This window comes from Colius striatus, chromosome 21, assembly GCF_028858725.1.
Source record: "Colius striatus isolate bColStr4 chromosome 21, bColStr4.1.hap1, whole genome shotgun sequence".
Classification (NCBI taxonomy): domain Eukaryota; kingdom Metazoa; phylum Chordata; class Aves; order Coliiformes; family Coliidae; genus Colius; species Colius striatus.
This window is the reverse complement of record NC_084779.1, coordinates 552,729-570,687: the sequence shown is the minus strand read 5'-3', so window position 1 is coordinate 570,687 and position 17,959 is coordinate 552,729. Positions and strand designations below refer to the sequence as shown.

The 17,959-nt window shown below is 55.3% G+C and overlaps 1 protein-coding gene across 1 annotated transcript in view; it reads left to right on the top strand.

The window, feature by feature from the left end:
- Positions 1–506: 506 nt before the first annotated feature.
- The window catches only part of LOC133627483 (acrosin-like), a 32,259-nt gene continuing 14,806 nt past the window's right edge, over positions 507–17,959 (top strand). The window contains exon 1 of the mRNA XM_062013221.1: positions 507–538. Within this exon, the coding sequence (XP_061869205.1) occupies positions 507–538 (32 nt within the window). The remainder of the gene's footprint in view (positions 539–17,959) is intronic.

The window sequence follows — 17,959 nt, the reverse complement described above, 5'->3', positions numbered from 1 at the left end:
TAATGGCTACTGCTAAAGACCTGCAGCAGAGGGGCAGAGCCCAGGCCTGCACCTCCAGCGGCGTCCTGCTGCTCAAGCCGCTTGTCCCTTCATGGCCTGCAGGAGCTCCTGGACCCGCCTAAAGAAATCCCTGAGCTTCTGGAGGGGAAATGGGCAGGACCCAACCTGGCCCGCTGCTGGTGGTGCTGCGGTTTGTGTCGGGGCCGGTGCCTGTGTTGGTGCTGCAGTTGGGGCAAATGTTTCCCAGGTAAAGGGTCCTGAGCTGGTTGGATTCCAGTTCCACGATGGGTTTGGTGCCGCGGTCGGTGCTGCAGTTGGGGCAAATGTTTCCCAGGTAAAGGGTCCTGAGCTGGTTGGATTCCAGTTCCACGCCGGGTTTGGTGCCTGTGTTGGTGCTGCAGTTGGGGCAAATGTTTCCCAGGTAAAGGGTCCTGAGCTGGTTGGATTCCAGTTCCACGCCGGGTTTGGTGCCGCGGTCGGTGCCTGTGTTGGCCGGTGAAAGGGCCATGAGGCGCTGGGAAAACGTCTCCACGCCCGGGTGAGAGCAGCAGCCCTTCCTGCTGAGCGCATCTGTTCCAGTATCCAGTAGTAGAAGTGCTGGGTGGAGGTGTAGACCCCGGGCCTGTGCGCTCTGCCACAGCCTTTCCCCCAGCTGGTCACGCCCACGAGCCAGAAGAAGTTGGCCTGCGCAGCTCTGCAGACCAGCGGGCCCCCGCTGTCACCCTGCAGCACAGGACAGAGGCTCAGGGGGGTGTTGGGGAGCCCCAGCAGCCCCAGGTGGGACAGGGCTGCGGCTGCTGCCGCGGCTGACTCGCGGCTGCTCCTACCTGGCAGGCGTCGATGCCGCCCTGCGCGTAGCCGGCACACAGGTTGTAGCTGTGGATGGAGCCATTGTTATACTGGCTGCTGTTACACAGCCTGGCATCGATGAGGCGCACCTTGGCCTCCTGCAGCACGTCGGATCCGTGGGCTGCGAGCACAGCAAGGAATTAGCCCCCAGCAGCTGCGGGACACTTCCCCTCCCCTGGCTGCCAGAGCCCTTCCCTGGGCCTTGGCTTTGCACCTTGCCAAAGAGACGTCGGACACATCTTTCCCGTGGGGCTGCCTTGGGGCCGTGGCAAACATTCACAGCGTCCCAGAAGGCTGGGGGTGGGAAGGGCCCTCGAGAGCTCATCCAGCCCAAGCCCCTGCTCAAGCTGCTTCTCCTCAAGCAGGAGGCAGGGGAACGTGTCCAGGTGGGTTTGGAAACCAGCAGGGAAGGAGCCTCCACAGCCTCCCTGGGCAGCCTGTGCAGGCCTCCAGCATCCTCACTGCAGAGACATTTTTCCACCTCTTCCAGGGGAACTTCCCGTCTTCCAGCGTCTGCCCCTTACCCCTTGTCCTGTCACTGGCCCCCAGCCAAAACAACCTGGCCCCAGCCTCTAAACCCCAGCCCTTGAGCTATCTCTCAGCATGGAGAAGGTTTCCTCTCAAAGGTCAGAGAGCTCCAGGTGCTCTCCTCACGAGAAAGGTGTCCCAGAGCCCTGAGCACCGTGGCAGCCTGAGGGAGCTCAGGCCCGTCTGCAGCCGCCCGTCCCCGCAGCCCGACTCTGGCTCCCGCCTGGGCTCCGCGCCAGCCCGAGCCGTCTCCCCAGCGTGCCAGGCTTGCCCTGGGCACAGCAGCGCTTTCCCCAGGGGAACTCACTTCGTGCGGTGGTGTGGCCCCAGCCAGCGATGTAGCAGTCTCTCAGCTGGGACACCACCACGTCGGCGGGGTGAGGCACACAGGCCACCTGCACGTACTGGTTGCACTCCACGGGCCGGTCCAGCTCCAGCAGGGCAATGTCGTAGTCGGTGACGTTGAAGTAGCTCTGGTGGAGCAGCGCCCGCGTGGTGTATCGCACCTGCACCTCGGGGCCCGTCAGAGTCAGCTGGTTGGCCCCGACCACCACCCGAAACCACGGGAGTCTCCTGGAAGGCAGATGGGGAGCAGAGGGCTCAGGGAGCGGAGCCGTGCGCTGCAGCCCAGCCCAGCCCAGCAGTGCCCTGCCTGCTGCTGGCCGAGGGAGAGAGGCGAGCCGCGCTGCGGAGGGCACGGCTGCCCCGGCGTGCCCTGGGCTCCAGGCAGCACCGGCCCCAGGCTGCCGGGAAGCGGCGGCACCAGCCCGGCCCGTGCCCGGCACACGCCATCCCTGGCACGCCAGCGGCAGGCGGGGCCGCAGACAGGGCCCCTGCCAGTGCCGGGGGGACGGCCCTGCCCTGCTCCTACTCACCGGTAGAAGTCGACACAGTGTCCTGCGGTGAGGACCCACTGGGAATGGATGAGGCTCCCTCCACAGAAATGCCCGGTGCCCGCTCCCCAGGGATTCTGGATGCTGACGGTCCAGGGCCAGGCCCCCACGGGGGCATTCACGCCACCCACCACGCGCCACGGCTGCTCAGCCAGGGGCCGGGTGCCGCAGCTCCCCCTGCAAAGAGCAAGTCAGGAGTGTCCTGCTCCAGGGCTGGCTGCTGCTGGGGCTGCAGGGCAGCCGTCCGCCCTCCCCAGCGGGCGCCGCACGGGCAGCGGGGCCGCTGGGGAACCCTTGGCTCACAGCTCGTGGCACCGGCGCACCCTGCAGGGAAGGGCTGCCCCAGCTCCCTCCCACAGCCACTTACCAACAGCTGTCCCCTGCCACGCTCGCAGGCCAGCAGCACAGGGCCAGCAGCACAAAGACCAGCACGAGCTTCATTGCTGCGGCAACACGCGGCAGCTGCCAGAGCCGAGGGAGGGCTCGTGCCCAGCAGCGCTGTGGCCGATGCAATGCCCGCAGTGCTGGCGCTGCCCGCGGCACCTCGGCCCCGGGGCTGATGTCACAGAGCCGCTGCCTGCGGGCGCTGGGGCGGGGGCCATTCTGCCTGGGGCACCACGCAGGGGGCCAGCAGGGGAGGGAGGCACAAGCAGGGATGGGACACCCCTCCCGCAACAAACTGCAGCACAGAGTGTGCTCCAGGGGCCTGGGGAGAACGTGGCCGTGCTGCCTCCGGCAGCTGGCGGCAGCAGCAGCTCACACAAGTCAAAGACTGTCTCTCTGACTCAACCAGAGTTGAGTTCTTGCCTCTTCCCAAGGAGGACTCTGTCTCCAGCTCCCATCAGCAGCCAGCTGCCTGCAGCCCTTTTTCTCCTTGTGCACAGCTTTGCAGCTCATCTGTGCACGTGCTTCCACTCCAAGTGCCTACATGAGAATGCAAATCTCTTTGGCATGCGTGAAAAAACAAAGGAGCTTTCAGGCTTGGTGTTTCTTGTCAGTACTTTGCATCTCTCTGTGCTTCACCTCAGGCAGCTGTGTCCCTGCAGCCCAGAGAGGTGCCTGGTGGAGCAGAGAGCCACTCCCAGCCCATGGAGGAGCCCACGCTGGAGCGGGTGGATGCCTGAAGGAGGCTGTGAGTGCGTGGGAAACCCATCCTGAAGCAAGGCTCCAGGAGCCCTTCCTACAAGGTGCAGCCCATCCTGCCTTCCCCAGCCACTGCCCTGGGTGCACTCCAGGGACCTCTTCTCCTCCCACAGTGTGCAGGGGTTTTGTTTGGGCAGGACCAGGACGGTCCGTTGAACCTCTGCTGTTAACCACCCAAGTGGCTTCTGCTACATCTTTATCCCACTGTTCCCATGCCCCATTGCCCAGTGCTCTGCACATAGAATCACACAATCACAGAATGGTGGGGGTTGGGAAGGGACCTTTAGAGATCATCCAGTCCAACCCCCCTGCAGAAGCAGCTCCCACCTAGATCAGGTCACACAGGAACATGTCCCACATGTGTCTTGAAGAGCTCCAGGGAAGGAGCCTCGACACCATCCCGGGACAGCCTGGGCCAGGGCTCCCTCACCTCACACTGAAAGACATTTTTCTTATGGTTAAGTGGAACTTTTTTGTGTTTCAGCTTCATCCCATCACCCCTTGTCCTGTGGCTAGATACCATCCAAAAAAGTGCTGCCCCAACCTCCTGACACCCACCCTTTAGATATTTGTATCTGTTAATAAGATCTCCCCTCAGTCTCCTCTGCTCCAGACTAAACAGCCCCAGGTCCCACAGCATTTTCTAGTATGAAAGATCAAGTCTAACTGGGCCCTGAAAAGCTTGGGTAAGGACACAGGCAGCCCCATCTCCTTGCCCCGTGCCTGTCTGCAGCAAGCCCCAAGGAGACTGTGCTCCAGGCACTGCTCCAAAGTGGGGGAGCTGCCACGCTCGCTGCAGCCCAAGAGGAAGGCCTGCCCTCAGCCCGTGTGTGCCCCTGCTGCTGCCCCCACACACGTTCCTGTGCTGATGGAGGGACTCTGCTCCTCTCCATGGCAGTTGGAAGGGGACTGGCTGGGTCATCTTTGCTGCCGGTGCAGCAGGCCCTCAGCCTTGCTCTGCTGACACCCACATGGGCGCCTGCTGTCTCCCAGCACCCTCAGCCCTTGTCCTGCCACAGGGACAGGAGTGACAGGCTTGGAGCTGTTCAGCTGATCTCGGGGCACCGAGGCCTCCTGATCTGTGGCTCTTGCAGTCATCTGCTCTCCCTTCCTCACAGGTGCCACCATTGACCTGACAAGAACTTCCAAGACCTACAGGTGCAGCTGGAATTGCATCTTCAACATTGTTCTGAGCAGAAGGTACCCTGAGGATGGGCCTGATACCATCCTGCAGGTACTGTAGCAGAAACCATCAGTGCTGCTTGCCTGCCTGCCTGCCTGCCACTGCTCCTGTGGAAGCCCACAGCGTTGGTCAGGTTCCTGAAACCAGAGCTCCAAGACAGGGCAGGGCTTGCTAGAAACCAGCGGTTTCCCTCAGGAAGGGAGCGGAGCAGGACTGAGGGGCCCTGCTGTGACCCCGCTGCCACCCTCTTCCCTACCAGCGCACTGACCCAGAGCTGCTGGTGGCTCTCAGCCCTGCCATTGCTCTCCACGGGTTGCAGGGACACAGCTGCTCTCTCACCACGGGCTACAGAGGGGTCTGTGGTCCAGTGCTGCTCTTTCCTTCCTCCTTCTCTGACTGGGATCCCCATGCTCTGCTCCATTTTGTACCACCTCCTCTTCTGGCTTAGATTTCGCTTCTTCAGTAGTGATGGCAGAGGCACCAGCTTGGCCTGGCCAGGCTGGAGGTGGATCCAGCTCAGATCCAGGGCATGTTCTGAGAGCTGCTTACAGGGACAGCGCTGCAGTTCCCTTCCCCTGTTGCCAAGCAAAAAGCAGCTCCACACAAGGCCATGGCAGTGCCTCCTCCTGCAGCTGGAGCAGAGCCCCAGGCACACGGCGCCTGTGCTCCAGGCCAGAGGAGCAGCGGCACTGGCCCCAGCACTCGCTTCTGTCTCAGTGCTGTCCTGTGCTGCTTTGCAGACGGATGTCTCCCGGGACAGGCACTGGTGTTTCCCAGGGCATTCTGGCCAGGTTGTCATCAGGCTGCCAGCACGAGTCCAGCTGAGTGCCGTGGCTCTGCAGCACGTCCCTGAGGAAGGCTCCTTGTCCGTGGCTGTCAGCAGTGCTCCCAGAGACGTGGCTGTCTATGTAAGTGTGTGCTGGGTGCTTCTGGCTGCATCTGGCCCTGGGGGGACGTGGCAGGGACTCGCTTGCTTTTGTGCCCCTCTGAGGCTGCTGCCCTGCTCTCTGCTGAGCACTGCAGTGCCCTAGCCAGGTGCTTCAGGGGCTTGAGAGCTTTCTCCCTCTCAAGACTTATTCTGGCCAAAGCCCCTCAGGGTTCTTGACCAAAGCTCAAGGCAGAGACTGAGCTCCTCCCCAGCCAGCAGTAGGCTGTGGCTATTGGCCAGGAGAGGGCGGGTGGGTACCAGGGCTGGTGCAGCACATCCTACTACCCAGACACCTGCTGGCAGACCTACATGGCTGCCACTTCCAGTCTAGGAGATGCCTTCAGTGCATGGATGATCACTTCTTGACGCAGGTGGTGGATGTGCCAACTAGGAGAGGAGCACTAGTGGATCTTGTGCTCATGAGCAAGCAGGGTCTGGTGGAAGTGGTGGAGGTCGAGAGCAGCCTTGCCTGCAGCAGCCATGAGATGGTGGAGTTCAGGATCTGGTGTGGTAGGAACAGAATACCAAGCAGGACCACAGCCCTGGGCTTTAGCAGGGCCAACTTTGGCCTTTTCAAGCAATTGCTAGGGGACATCTTGTGGGACAGGGTGTTAGAGGACAAAGAGGCCCAAGAGAGTTGGTCTGTGTTCAAAGGTCCCTTTTTCCAGGCTGAGGATCAGAGCATGCAGCGGGTAGGAAGTCCAGGAAGGGAGCCAGGAGACCCACATGGTTCAGCGGGGAACTGCTGGGCAAACTCAAGTGGAAGGAGAGAGTCTAGAGATGATGGAAGGAAGGGATGGCCACTTGGGATGAATGTAAGGCTGTTGTCAGAAGATGTAGGGAGGCAAGTAGGAAAGCTAAAGCCTCATTGGAGTTGTACCTTGCAAGGGAGGACAAGGACAACAAGAAGGGCTTCTTCAAATACACTGCAGGTAGAACTAACACCAGAGGCAATGTAGGCCCAGTGCTGAACGAGGTGAGTGCCCTTGTGAGAGAGGAGACAGAGAAGGCAGAGTTCCTGAATGCCTCCATTGCCTCTGTGTATATTGCTGGAGACTGCCCTCAGGAGCCCCAGACTCCAGAGGAAGTCAGGTTGAAGGAGGAGTTGTGTTTGGTTGCTGAGGACTGGGATCAGGATCAGCTGAGCAGTCTGGATGTGCATCAATCCATGGGCCCCGATGGGATGCACCCGCGGGTGCTGAGGGAGCTGGAGGCAGTCATTGCTGAACCACCCTCCATCCTCTTCAGTAATTCATGGAGGGCAGGAGAGGTGCCTGAGGGCTGGAGGAGAGCAAATGTCACTCCAGTCTGCAACAAGGGTAAGAAGGAGGAGCTGAGAAACTCCAGAGCGCTCAGCCTCAGCTCCATCCCTGGGAAGGATGGAACAACTTCTCCTGGGCGCTGTCTCCAGGCAGTTAAAGGACAAGAGGGTCATTGGGAGCAATCAGCGTGGCTTGACCAAGGGGGAGTCGTGTGACCAACCTGAGAGCCTTTGCTGAAGATGTAAGCAGGTGGATAGATGGTGGCAGTGCAGCAGATGTGGTTTATCTGGGTTTCAGTCAAGCATCTGGCACCTTCTCCCACAGCATCCTGGCAGCAAAACTGAGGCAGTGTGGGCTGGATGATCAGACCATGAGGTAGAGTGTAAAGTGGCTGAAGGGCAGAAGGCAGAGTGGTGACCAATGGGGCAGGGTGCAGCTGGAGGCCTGTGTCTAGTGGAGTCTCTCAGGGGTCGGTGCTGGGCCCGGTACTGTTCAGTCTATTCATTAGTGACCTTGCTGTGGGAACAGAGGCACTGCCAGCAAGTTTGCTGCTGATACTGAACTGGGGCGGTGGCTGCCACCCCAGAGGCTGTGCTGCCATCCAACCAGACGTGGACAGGCTGAGAATGGGCAGAGAGAACTCTAAGGAAGTTCAACAAGGGCAAGTGTGGAGTCTTGCACCTGGGAGAGAACAACCCCATGTACCAGCACAGGTTGGGAAATGAACTGTGAGAGCAGTGTAGGGGAAAGGGACCTGGGGGTCTTGGTGGGCAGCAGGATGAGCATGAGCCAGCAATGTGCTTTCGTGGCCCAGAAGGCCAATGGCATCCTGGGCTGGATTAGAAGGACTGTGGTGAGCAGGTGGAGAGAGGTTCTGCTCCCCCTTTCCTCTGCCCTCGTGAGACCACATCTGGAACAGTGTGTCCAGTTGTGGGCCCCTCAGTGCAAGGACAGGGAGCTGCTGGAGAGAGTTCAGCACAGGGCCACAGAGATGATGGAGTGGAGCATTTCTCTTGTGCTGAAAGGCTGAGGGAGCTGGGGCTCTGTAGCTTGGAGGAGGGGAGACTGAGAGGTGACCTCATTCATGTTACAAATGCATCAAGGGTGGGTGTCAGGAGGATGGAGCCAGGCTGTGCTCAGGGATGGCCAATGACAGGACAAGGGGCAATAGGGACAAACTGGAACGGAAGAGGTTCCAAAGAAACAGAAGGAGGAATTTGTTCCCTGTTGAGGTGAGGGAGCACTGCAAGGGGCTGCCCAGATGGGCTGTGGAGTCTCTTTCTCTGGAGACATTCCAACCCAGCTGGACGAGTTCCTGTGTGACCTACTCTAGGGAGTCGTGCTCTGGCAGGGGGTAGCACTGGATGAGCTTTCCAGGTCCCTCCCAACCCTTGAGATGCTCTGGTTCTGTGATTCTGCACGTTGCCTCTTTGTTGACATGAATCTGAGCTGCTCTCCTTGTGCTTTGCCCCGAGGGACTGGAGGCGTCGGGAAAAGAGGAAACTCAGCTTGGGACCCTCACGTACGACGTGGCAAAAGAGGCCGTTCAGCCCTTCCCTCTGAAGGTACGGCCTGTGCACGGGGGAGAGATGCCATGGAGCAAAAAGGGTTTGCCTGCAAGTGCACAGCAGGCAGCGTGTGAATGCTGTCTCCCTGGGCACTGGCTCGCTTTGAGAGAGACCTGGTGGGGTTGTGAGAGCTGAGCAGCGTGTGGTGGTGGCAGCAAAAGGAGAACACGGGCAGGATCGGGCGGGTGGGAGCACAAGCTCTGAGAGATCTCTGGCTGCAGCCACTGCCTTCAGCAGAGCCAGCTGCACACACAGACACTGCATAAGGCCTTTGTGCCCTGCAGAAAGAGGGGTGCCCAGTGCCAAAAGCCCTCGGGCAGCACCAGCGCTGCGTCCTGTGGCCTGTGGCGGGTGGGACAGTGTCCTCTCCTCCCAGCACAGCCCCTTCTGTCCCCTGCCCTCAGGCTGCAGGGAAAGGCGAGCCCAGGGGACAGCGGGAGCTTGGTGGGGCTGCCCAGCAGCTGCCCTACACATCAGAGCCCCTCCTGGGCCTCTCTGTCAGCAGAGAACAAGCAGCAGAGGCAAAGGGCCGAGGGAAGGAGGCGCAGCCCCAGCGGGGCCGGCGTGCAGAGGATGCCCAGCTGCTTTGGGGAGCCTGATCCCTGAGCAGGAGCGGGGCTGGCAGGGGGAGATATGGCTGCACTGTTGCTCTGAACGCCTGCATTTCCTTGTCTCTCTTCACAGAACACGCCGCTCCCCAGAGCTTTTCCTTACATCAAAGTTCTTGTTACAAGCAACTGGGGAAACCCAACGTGCAGCTGCATTTCCAGAGTGTGGGTGCATGGGAGGATGGCGAATCAGGAGAGCCTCAGATGACAGCAGGGACAGCGGGTGTGGACAGTGATAACTGCTGTTTGCTCGTGTCCTTTCCTTCATGTATTTTCTAGGTATTGTCTTGAATGTATTTTCTCTGGGTAACTGGAGTTCAAGTGAGGGGCTCTGCCTTCCTCACGCTGCCGCTGGGCTCCGTTTGTTGTGTTATTTCGCTGGTTCTCTTAGTGCTTTAGTTGTCAATAAAACTGCCCCTGTTTCCTTTTGACTCGGTGCCTGTGTGCTTTGTGCTGGCCCCGCTCCCAGCAGAATGATTCTTGCTGTGCCCATGGTTTCTGTCCTCATTTCATCCCTTTTTCTCCAGTTCCCCGACACCCTTTGGTTTGTCATTGTTCTTTCTGAGCCCATTTGGATCCGTTTGCTGCTTTCCAGTGTTTTCCTTCCTTCCAGCAACACAGGGGCTTCTAGAATCTTCTGTTGAACCCATCCTTTGGTGTCGGTGTGTCACGGTGCCAGTCTCTGCCCCGCTCGTGTCCCTTTCCCGGGGCAGACTGGGAGCGGGGCCGGGCGGCAGAGGCGGGGGCTGGGTGAGTGTGCGGCCGCAGCCCCGAGTGACAAAGCGTCCCCTCAGCCCCGGCCCCGCGGCCGCCTGGGGCTGCTCCTCGCCCGGGCGTTTGCCGACGGGGCTCTGCTGGAGTCCAAGCCCTGCCCTCACCCTGCCACGGCCACCACTGACCGTGGCCCTCAGCACCTCAGCTCTGCGGCTTTGGGGTCCCAAACCTGCCCCTCAGCACCGTTCCCTCGGGTCTGTATTCCAATGGCTCCGCGGGATTTGATGCTGCAGACAGAGCTGGTTCTTGCCTGTGGGTTCAGTAACTGAAGACGTGTCTCTCCACGTGCTGTAGCTGACATTTAACAGCTCTCTGCACAGTCTCCTTTGGGTTTTTTTCACATAAGGACGAGTCCCTGACTTTCAAAGAGCTCCAGTAGGTTCTTCCAGCCCTTTCCCCAAAGTCAGCCCTGTTGCTTAGCTCTGTGCTCTGTCCATCAGAGACACAGGCCAGAGCATCCCATGAGTTGAGAACAGTCTCTTCCCTTCTCCTGTAGGCACAGATGGGATCCAGCATGGCATGGCTAAATTTAGGTCAGAAGTCTTGATCCTCCCAACAACTGACCAAGGTCACAGGAGATATTGCTATTGGTTTCCTACTCAATTTCCATGCCCTGAGACTGCATCCCAAATTGCTCTTTGCTCACGATGTCTGTGCTCTTGGACCTCGCAATTCTCTGAGCAAAGTCTTGTGTCTTGTCTTTGTCTTTTCCCCAGAACTGACCAGTGCTCACCAAATGGAAAAGGCTCAAATGCAGCTGTGTCTCCAGGTTGGCAGCTCCACTGTTTCATTCCCCATCCCTGTCTCTCCAGGTTGGCAGCCCCACTGTTTCATTCCCCATCCCTGTCTCTCCAGGTTGGCAGCCCCACTGTTTCATTCCCCAGCCCTGTCTCTCCAGGTTGGCAGCCCCACTGTTTCATTCCCCACCCCTGTCTCTCCAGGTTGGCAGCCCCACTGTTTCATTCCCCACCCCTGTCTCTCCAGGTTGGCAGCTCCCCTGTTTCATTCCCCAGCCCTGTCTCTCCAGGTTGGCAGCTCCACTGTTTTATTTCTCATGTGGCTGTGGCAGTTTGAGGCAGCTCAGCAGTTGTGCAAAGAGCACTGGTGTCAGGTCCCAGAGAAGAACACCAGTTTCACAGCAGCTGTGACTTTTACTCTTGCACAGAGAGAGGTACTAGGTGTAACCAAGGTGATGGCCTTCTACCATGGCATGGCTGGCTGGGTAGATGAGGGGAGAGCAGTGGATGGCCTCCACCTCTAGGTGCTCTCCAGAGGTGCCTCCCAACTCCTGCCATTCTGGGATTCAGCGAATGCTTTGGATGGTAACAGCAACACAATTGCTTAAAAGAACATCTTGTTGCTGTGTCCAGCTCTGAGATGGATGAGCATTGAAAGTCCACACCACTAACTCAGCGTTGCCTGTTGCCACGTTAGAAGCCCAGCAAGGTGATGGAAGCAGGGGTGGGCTGTCTCCTGCCTCTTTCTAACTCCAGGATCCACACCAATGGGCTCTTTCATGCCTGAGATAGAAATGCCAGCAATCTGAAGGAAGGACAGGCTTGTTCTGCTGCAGCCCAAGGCAACAGGGTGACAGTTTCACAGAGCAGTGCCAGGCAGGGTCAGCAGCCGCAGGTGCTGCGGGGGTTTCGGGCTTCCCTGAGGCACTGCATATTCAAGCAGCCCATGGCAGGGCTTTCTAAGCCCTGTCCAGCTCCCTGGTGGGTTCAGAGCACATGCTGCCTCATGTGAGTGGAAGAGGAGTGAGAACATGGTTGGGGTGTTTATTGGTGTGTCTGCCCTCCAGGCCCTCACTGTCCAGAACCAATCTTTCCAGGCCAAACTCTACCATCTTGATTGAAAAGGCTCTGAAGAAAAGCTCCGAGGAATACAGGAAGGTTGGTGGCAACTCCATCCACTCATCAAGACTGGCATTTCTCAGGAGGACTCTCACCATGGAGGCAGTGGATAACAATGGTCTTCTTACCCCATGGACTGGTGGGCAGGTCTCAACTGAGATCCCTGATCTTGAGCTCTGAGGTGGAGTCAGAAATAACTCTCAAATGAGCCCCCAAAAAAAGAGCTTTCTTGGAACCCTGGGGCAATTCTCTGTGTTCACCCAATGGCATGGGAAAAACACCCTGTCTAGAAAACCCTTAGTCTCAGCTGCTGCCAAATACACCTGCACTGAAGGTCAGTCCCAGCTGCTGCCCAATGAATCTGCACTGAAGGTCAGTCCCAGCTGCTGCCCAATGCATCTGCACTGAAGGGTCAGTCCCAGCTGCTGCACTGAAGGGTCAGGTTTCTACTGACTTTTGGCCTCTTTAGACATAATATTTTAGTATCTAAAATATTTCAGAAGTGGTAAAACCCTCTAACTCCTGGGGATTTGGGGTTTTTTCCCTATTTATGCAGGACTATGAGGAAAAGCACGTCAGGCAGCAACCTCGGCTTGGTATTTGGCCCGGCTCTGCTCAGGCCACGTCAAGCAGATGCTTTGTCATCACTTGTGGATTCCTGTTAGCAAATGTGGATGGCAGAGCTGCTCATCACATACTATGAGGAGCTATTGGTTGTGCCTCAGAAGGCACCTGGCTGGCTTGGCCGCTGCAACCCAAATGATGGATCAACATCTTGAGCCCAGGGCGGGATGCAACAGGACCGTGGGCCCAGGCTGGTAATGCCTGGTGGCTTTGCAGTCACTGTTCTAATCTCTGTTCCGTGTCTCATTTCATGTTTTATGTGGCCAACAAAGGAAAAGAAATGTTGTGAGAGTTCACCTGTAGGTCAAAAGACCAACTGAAGTGCTGAGGCCTGAGCAGCAGGCCCCAAACTCAAGCTGACCTCTAATGAACCTCACAGCCAAATAGGAGATGAAGTGAGTGTCTGATGATCAGTGAAATACGTGAGATGATTAGTGACAGACGTAGCCAGACAGAATAGAATCATTAGTGAAGAGAGATGCCACGAGATTCCTTTGCTTGTTTGGAGGCAACTGTCGAGGTCATGAAACCAGGTGTCTGGCCTGGCGTGAAAATACATGATCAGAGCCGAACAGGGAAAGCAACTCCCTTGGTTCCTCCCTGAGCCCTGGCCAGGCTCCGGGGGGGATCTCAATGCAGTGTGCAACCAGCTGTTCCCGCTTTGGGAGTGATGTGACGTTGTTGATTCGAGAAGAGAAGAGCTGGACCTTCTTGGAGACCTCCCCTACGAGTGGACGCGCTGCGTGGGACTCCCCAGTTGCAGCAACAGGTTCTGCAAGTCCTGGCTGCACTGGGGCTGCCCAGCCACTGCGGGTCTGGGTGATGAGAACTCAGGCACCTGCCAATGTCTCTTCCTTAGTTACTGTCCATGACTGGATGCAGTTGGTGGATGGAGTGTAGTGTATGCTCACGCTTTAGATGTCAGTATCAATCAGCCTGTTTCCTTCTGACTCGCTGCCCGTGTCCTTTGTGCTGACCCCACTATGAGCACAACAATTCTTGACATGCTGATGGTTTTTTGCCTCCAATGTCTTTGCCAAAGTATATTAGATGTCCATTCTGCACGTCCATAGTGGTTCCCTGACGCTCATTTTCAACTTTCCCCTCGTTCCCTTAATTGCTTTTCATTTCGTCTGTTGCTTTTCATCCATTTGCTGCCCTATTTGTTTCCTTTTTCCCTTGCCTTTCCTCGTTCCCTTCTCTTCTTCTCTTTCCACATCCCTTTTAGTCTCTGACCCCATTTTGTCCCTTTTTCTCTTTAGTTCCCTTACACCCATTGATTTTTAAGTGGTTCTTTCTGTGCTTTCTATATCTCCCATTGAGATATATAACTTCTACCGACAGTGTGTACTTTTTCAATGGGAGTTGAGGAGTCAAAGTGAGTGTGATTGGAGATAGCTCCCACAGGAAAGCAGCTGCAAATGTGACACCGTGCTGGCTGATAGACTGCATGGGGACCTACTTACTCCTGTAGCTGGGGTCTGCCTTCCTGCTTTCTTGTAGCTCCCATACTCAGTGGTATGCGTTAAGGGAGGGCATGTGTTATATCAGTGGGAGCTGAGCAGTCCAAATGGGTGGGACTGAAGATAGCTCCCTGTTCTGGTTTTTCCTTCCTGCCTCTTACGTGGCAAAAAGTGGGGTTTTAGTAGAGTTTTGAGAAGAAAAGTAGGGCTTGGGGGGGGGGGTTCTGAGGGATAAAATAAGGTTTTGGCGCAATTGTGAGAGAAAAAGTGTGATTTCAGTGGAGTTGTGAGGGATGAAAGGAGGTTTTTGGGCATGTCTGAGGGGAAAAGTGGGGTTTGGGTGGCATTTTACAGGAAAACAGTTGGGATTTGGGTGGAATTTTACAGAGGAAAAGCGGTGTTTTTGAGCAATTCTGAGGGAAAAAGTAGAGTTTTTGTTTATTTCTGAGAGCAAAAGTGAGGTTTTGTTGGAGTTTTAGGAGAAAAAGTGGGTTTTGGTGCAATTTTTCAGGGAAAAGTGTAGTTTGGAAGAGTTTTGAGGGGAAAAGTGGGGATGGAGTACATTTCTGAGGGCCAAAAGCTGTGGAGTTGTGGGATAAATTGAGGTTTTGGTGCAATTCTGAGGGGAAAAGGTGGGATTTGGGTAGAGTTTTGAGGGAAAAAGTGGGGTATGGGAGGATTTCTGAAAAAAACAAGTGTTTTGGTGGGGTTTTGAGGGGAAAAATGTGGTTTTGAGGAAATTCTGAGGGTAAAAGTGGAGTTTGGGTGGAGTTTTGAGGGGGAAAATGGGGTTTTGGTGGAGTTTTGAGGGGAAAGGTGCGGTTTTGGGGAACTTCTGGGGGAAGAAGCGGGGTTTTGGTGCAGTTTTGAGGGAAACAGTGGTGTTTTGGTGGAGTTCTGAGTGAAAAAGTGAGGTTTTGGAGGTATTTTCCGAGGAAAAGTGGGTCTTGGGTGCTATTCTGAGGGAAAAAGGGGGTTTTGGGTGCTATTGTGAGGGAAAAAGTGGGATTTTTGGGAACTGCTGGGTAAAAAAGTGCCATCTTGAGGGAAAAAGTGGAGTTTTGGAAGCATTTTGAGGGGAAAAAGTGGGGTTTGGGGGAGTTGTGAGGGATCAAATGAGGTTTTGGTGCAATTCTGAGAGAAAAACAAGGATTTTGGAGGAGTTTTGAGGCTGTAAAGTGGGGTTTGAGTACATTTCTGAGAAAGAAAAGTGGCATTTGGGTGGAGTTTTGAGGGAAAAGATGAGGTTTTGGGACATTTCTGAGTGAAAAGGTGGGATTTGGGTGGTGTTTTGAGGGAAAAAGCAGGGTTTTGTTAAATTTCTGAGAGCAAAAGTGGGGTTTAGGTGGAGTTTGGATGGAAAAAGTGAGGTTTTGGAGTAGTTCTGAGGGGAAAAGAGGGACTTTGGGGAAGATGTGAGGAGAAAAGGGGTTTTGTGTGAGTTTTGAAGGACCAAGTGGGGTTTTGGGGGAGTTCTGAGGGATCAAAAGAGGGTAATTTTGGGGTAATTGTGAGGGAAAGCAATTGGGATTTGGGTGTAGTTTTGAGAGGAAAAGTGGGGTTTTGGAGCAATTCTGAGAGGAAAAAGTGGGGGAAAATATGTGTTTTTGTTGGGGTGTTTAAAGAACAAGTGAGGTTTTTGGGAAATCCTGAGGGGAAAGTGTGGGGGTCTGGGTGGAGTTGTGAGAAAAAAAGGAAGGTTTTGGTAACTGAGGTCCAAAGTGGGGGTTTGGGTGGAGGTTTGAAGGAAAAAGTTGTTTTCTGTTGGGATTTAGAGGGGAAAAGTGAGGGTGTGTGGGAGTTGTGAGGGATAACATGAGGTGTGGGGGCAAATCTGAGGGGAAAGGTGAGGTTTGGGTGGCATTTTACAGGAAAACAGTTGGGATTTAGGTGGAATTTGATAGAGGAAAAGCGGTGTTTTTGAGCAATTCTGAGGGAAAAAGTAGAGTTTTTGTTTATTTGTGTTCTGGTTTAGCAAGGAGCAGCTTTTGGCTTAGTAACAGGGGGAGCGGGTTGCAGTGAAGACCCGAGAAAGAGTTTGCGGACTCTCCCCCGGCTCCTGGGTTCACACCCACCTCCGGCCCGGCTGGGCCAATCTGGCGCCTCTGCCAGCACTATTTAGGGGACGGGAATTTGGAATGCGAGGCAGGAGGTGTAAGAGTGACACGAGATGGAGGCGACCACGCGGGCCCTTCAGCCAGAGAAGGAGGAAGGAAGGAGAAGCAACAGACCAGAGACTCCTCTGCAAGCCGTGGCGAGAATGCAGCTGTGCCCCTGCAGCCTCTGGAGATCCATGGCAGGACCGAGAGTTCCCAGCAGCTCCGTGTGAGTGAGCCCGGACGGGAGAGGGACTGTGTGGGGAGGGGCCATGGCCCAGGCCGTGCTGGAGAGCCTGCACGCCGCAGAGCAGCCCCACACGAGAGGCAGAGACGAGCTGCAGCCTTTGGAGTCAGTGGGCATCGGAGCAGCCCGTGCAGGGCTGCCATGCGTGTGAGTTACCCCACGGACTCGCAGGGAGGACTGGTGTGGAGTTCACCCGTCCTGAGGAGGGACAAACGGCAGAAGCTATCGGGAACAGACTGACTGAAACCCCCACTGCCTGCCCCCCCGAACCGTTCAGGGGGGGACAAGGTAAAAACCCCGGGATCAGGGCTCTGAGCCCGGGAAGAGGGGAGGGGTGGCAAGAAGGTGTTCTTCAAAAGGCTGGTTGGACTCTTCGTTGATGTATTGCTCTGTATTGTTTCATTTTGGTTATGTTTTGGGTTTTTGGGGGTATGTTTTAGTTGATGTTGCATTACACTGTTTCTCTGTTTTCTTCCCCAAACCGAGTGGCCTGGTCTGCTTTGTCCTGAACCTTCAGCGGCAATTAAGCTCTCCCTGCCCTTGAGCAATTCTCAGCCTCTTCCATACTGGAGGCTAATCGTGGTCTTTGTTCCGTGATGGGCCTAAACCAGGACAATTTCTGAGAAGAAAACTGAGGTTTTGTTGGAGTTTTAGGACAAAAAAGTGGGTTTTGGTGCAGCTTTGCAGGGAAAAGTGTAGTTTGGAAGAGTTTTGAGAGGCAAAGTGGGGATGGAGTAGATTTCTGAGGGCCAAAAGCAGTGGAATTGTGGGATAAAATGAGGTTTTGGTGCAATTCTGAAGGGAAAAGGTGGGATTTGGGTGGAGTTTTGAGGGAAAAAGTGAGGTTTTGGTAAATTTTTAAAGGGGAAAAGTGGTGTTTGTGTGGATTTTTGAAAAAAACCAAATGTTTTGGTGGGGTTTTGAGGGGAAAAGTGGGGTTTTGTGGAAATTCTGAGGGTAAAAGTGGAGTTTGGGTGATGTTTTGAGGGGGAAAATGGGGTTTTGGTGGAGTTTTGAGGGGAAAAAGTGGGGTTTGGTAAAGGTTTGAGGAGAAAGGTGCAGTTTTGGGGAACTTCTGGGGGAAGAAGCGGGGTTTTGGTGCAGTTTTGAGGGAAACAGTGGTGTTTTGGTGGAGTTCTGAGTGAAAAAGTGAGGTTTTGGAGGTCTTTTCAGAGGAAAAGGGGGTTTTGGGTGCTATTGTGAGGGAAAAAGTGGGATTTTTGGGAACTGCTGGGTAAAAAAGTGCCATCTTGAGGGAAAAAGTGGAGTTTTGGAAGCGTTTTGAGGGGGAAAAGTGGGGTTTGGGTGGAGTTTGAATGCAAAAAAATGGGGAGTTGGTTGGGTTTTGACGGGAAAAGTGGGGTTTGGGGGAGTTCTGAGGGATAAAATGAGGTCTTGGTGCAGTTCTGAGAGGAAAAAAAAAGGATTTTGGAGGAGTTTTGAGGCTGTAAACTGGGGTTTGAGTACATTTCTGAGAAAGAAAAGTGGCATTTGGGTGGAGTTTTGAGGGAAAAGATGAGGTTTTGGGGCATTTCTGAGTGGGATTTGGGTGTAGTTTTGAGAGGAAAAGTGTGGTTTTGGAGCAATTTTGAGGGAAAAAGTGGGGATTTGTGTGGAGTTTGGAAGGAAAATATGTGTTTTTGTTGGGGTGTTTAAAGAACAAGTGAGGTTTTTGGGAAATCTTGAGGGGAAAGTGTGGGGGTCTGGGTGGAGTTGTGAGAAAAAAAGGAAGGTTTTGGTAACTATCTGAGGGAAAAAGTGGGGGTTTGGGTGGAGGTTTGAAGGAGCAAGTTGTTTTCTGTTGGGATTTAGAGGGGAAAAGTGAGGGTTTGTTTGAGTTGTGAGGGATAACATGAGGTGTGGGGGCAAATCTGAGGGGAAAAGTGAGGTTTGGGTGGCGTTTTGAGTGGAAAATTGGTATTTGGGTGGAATTTTAT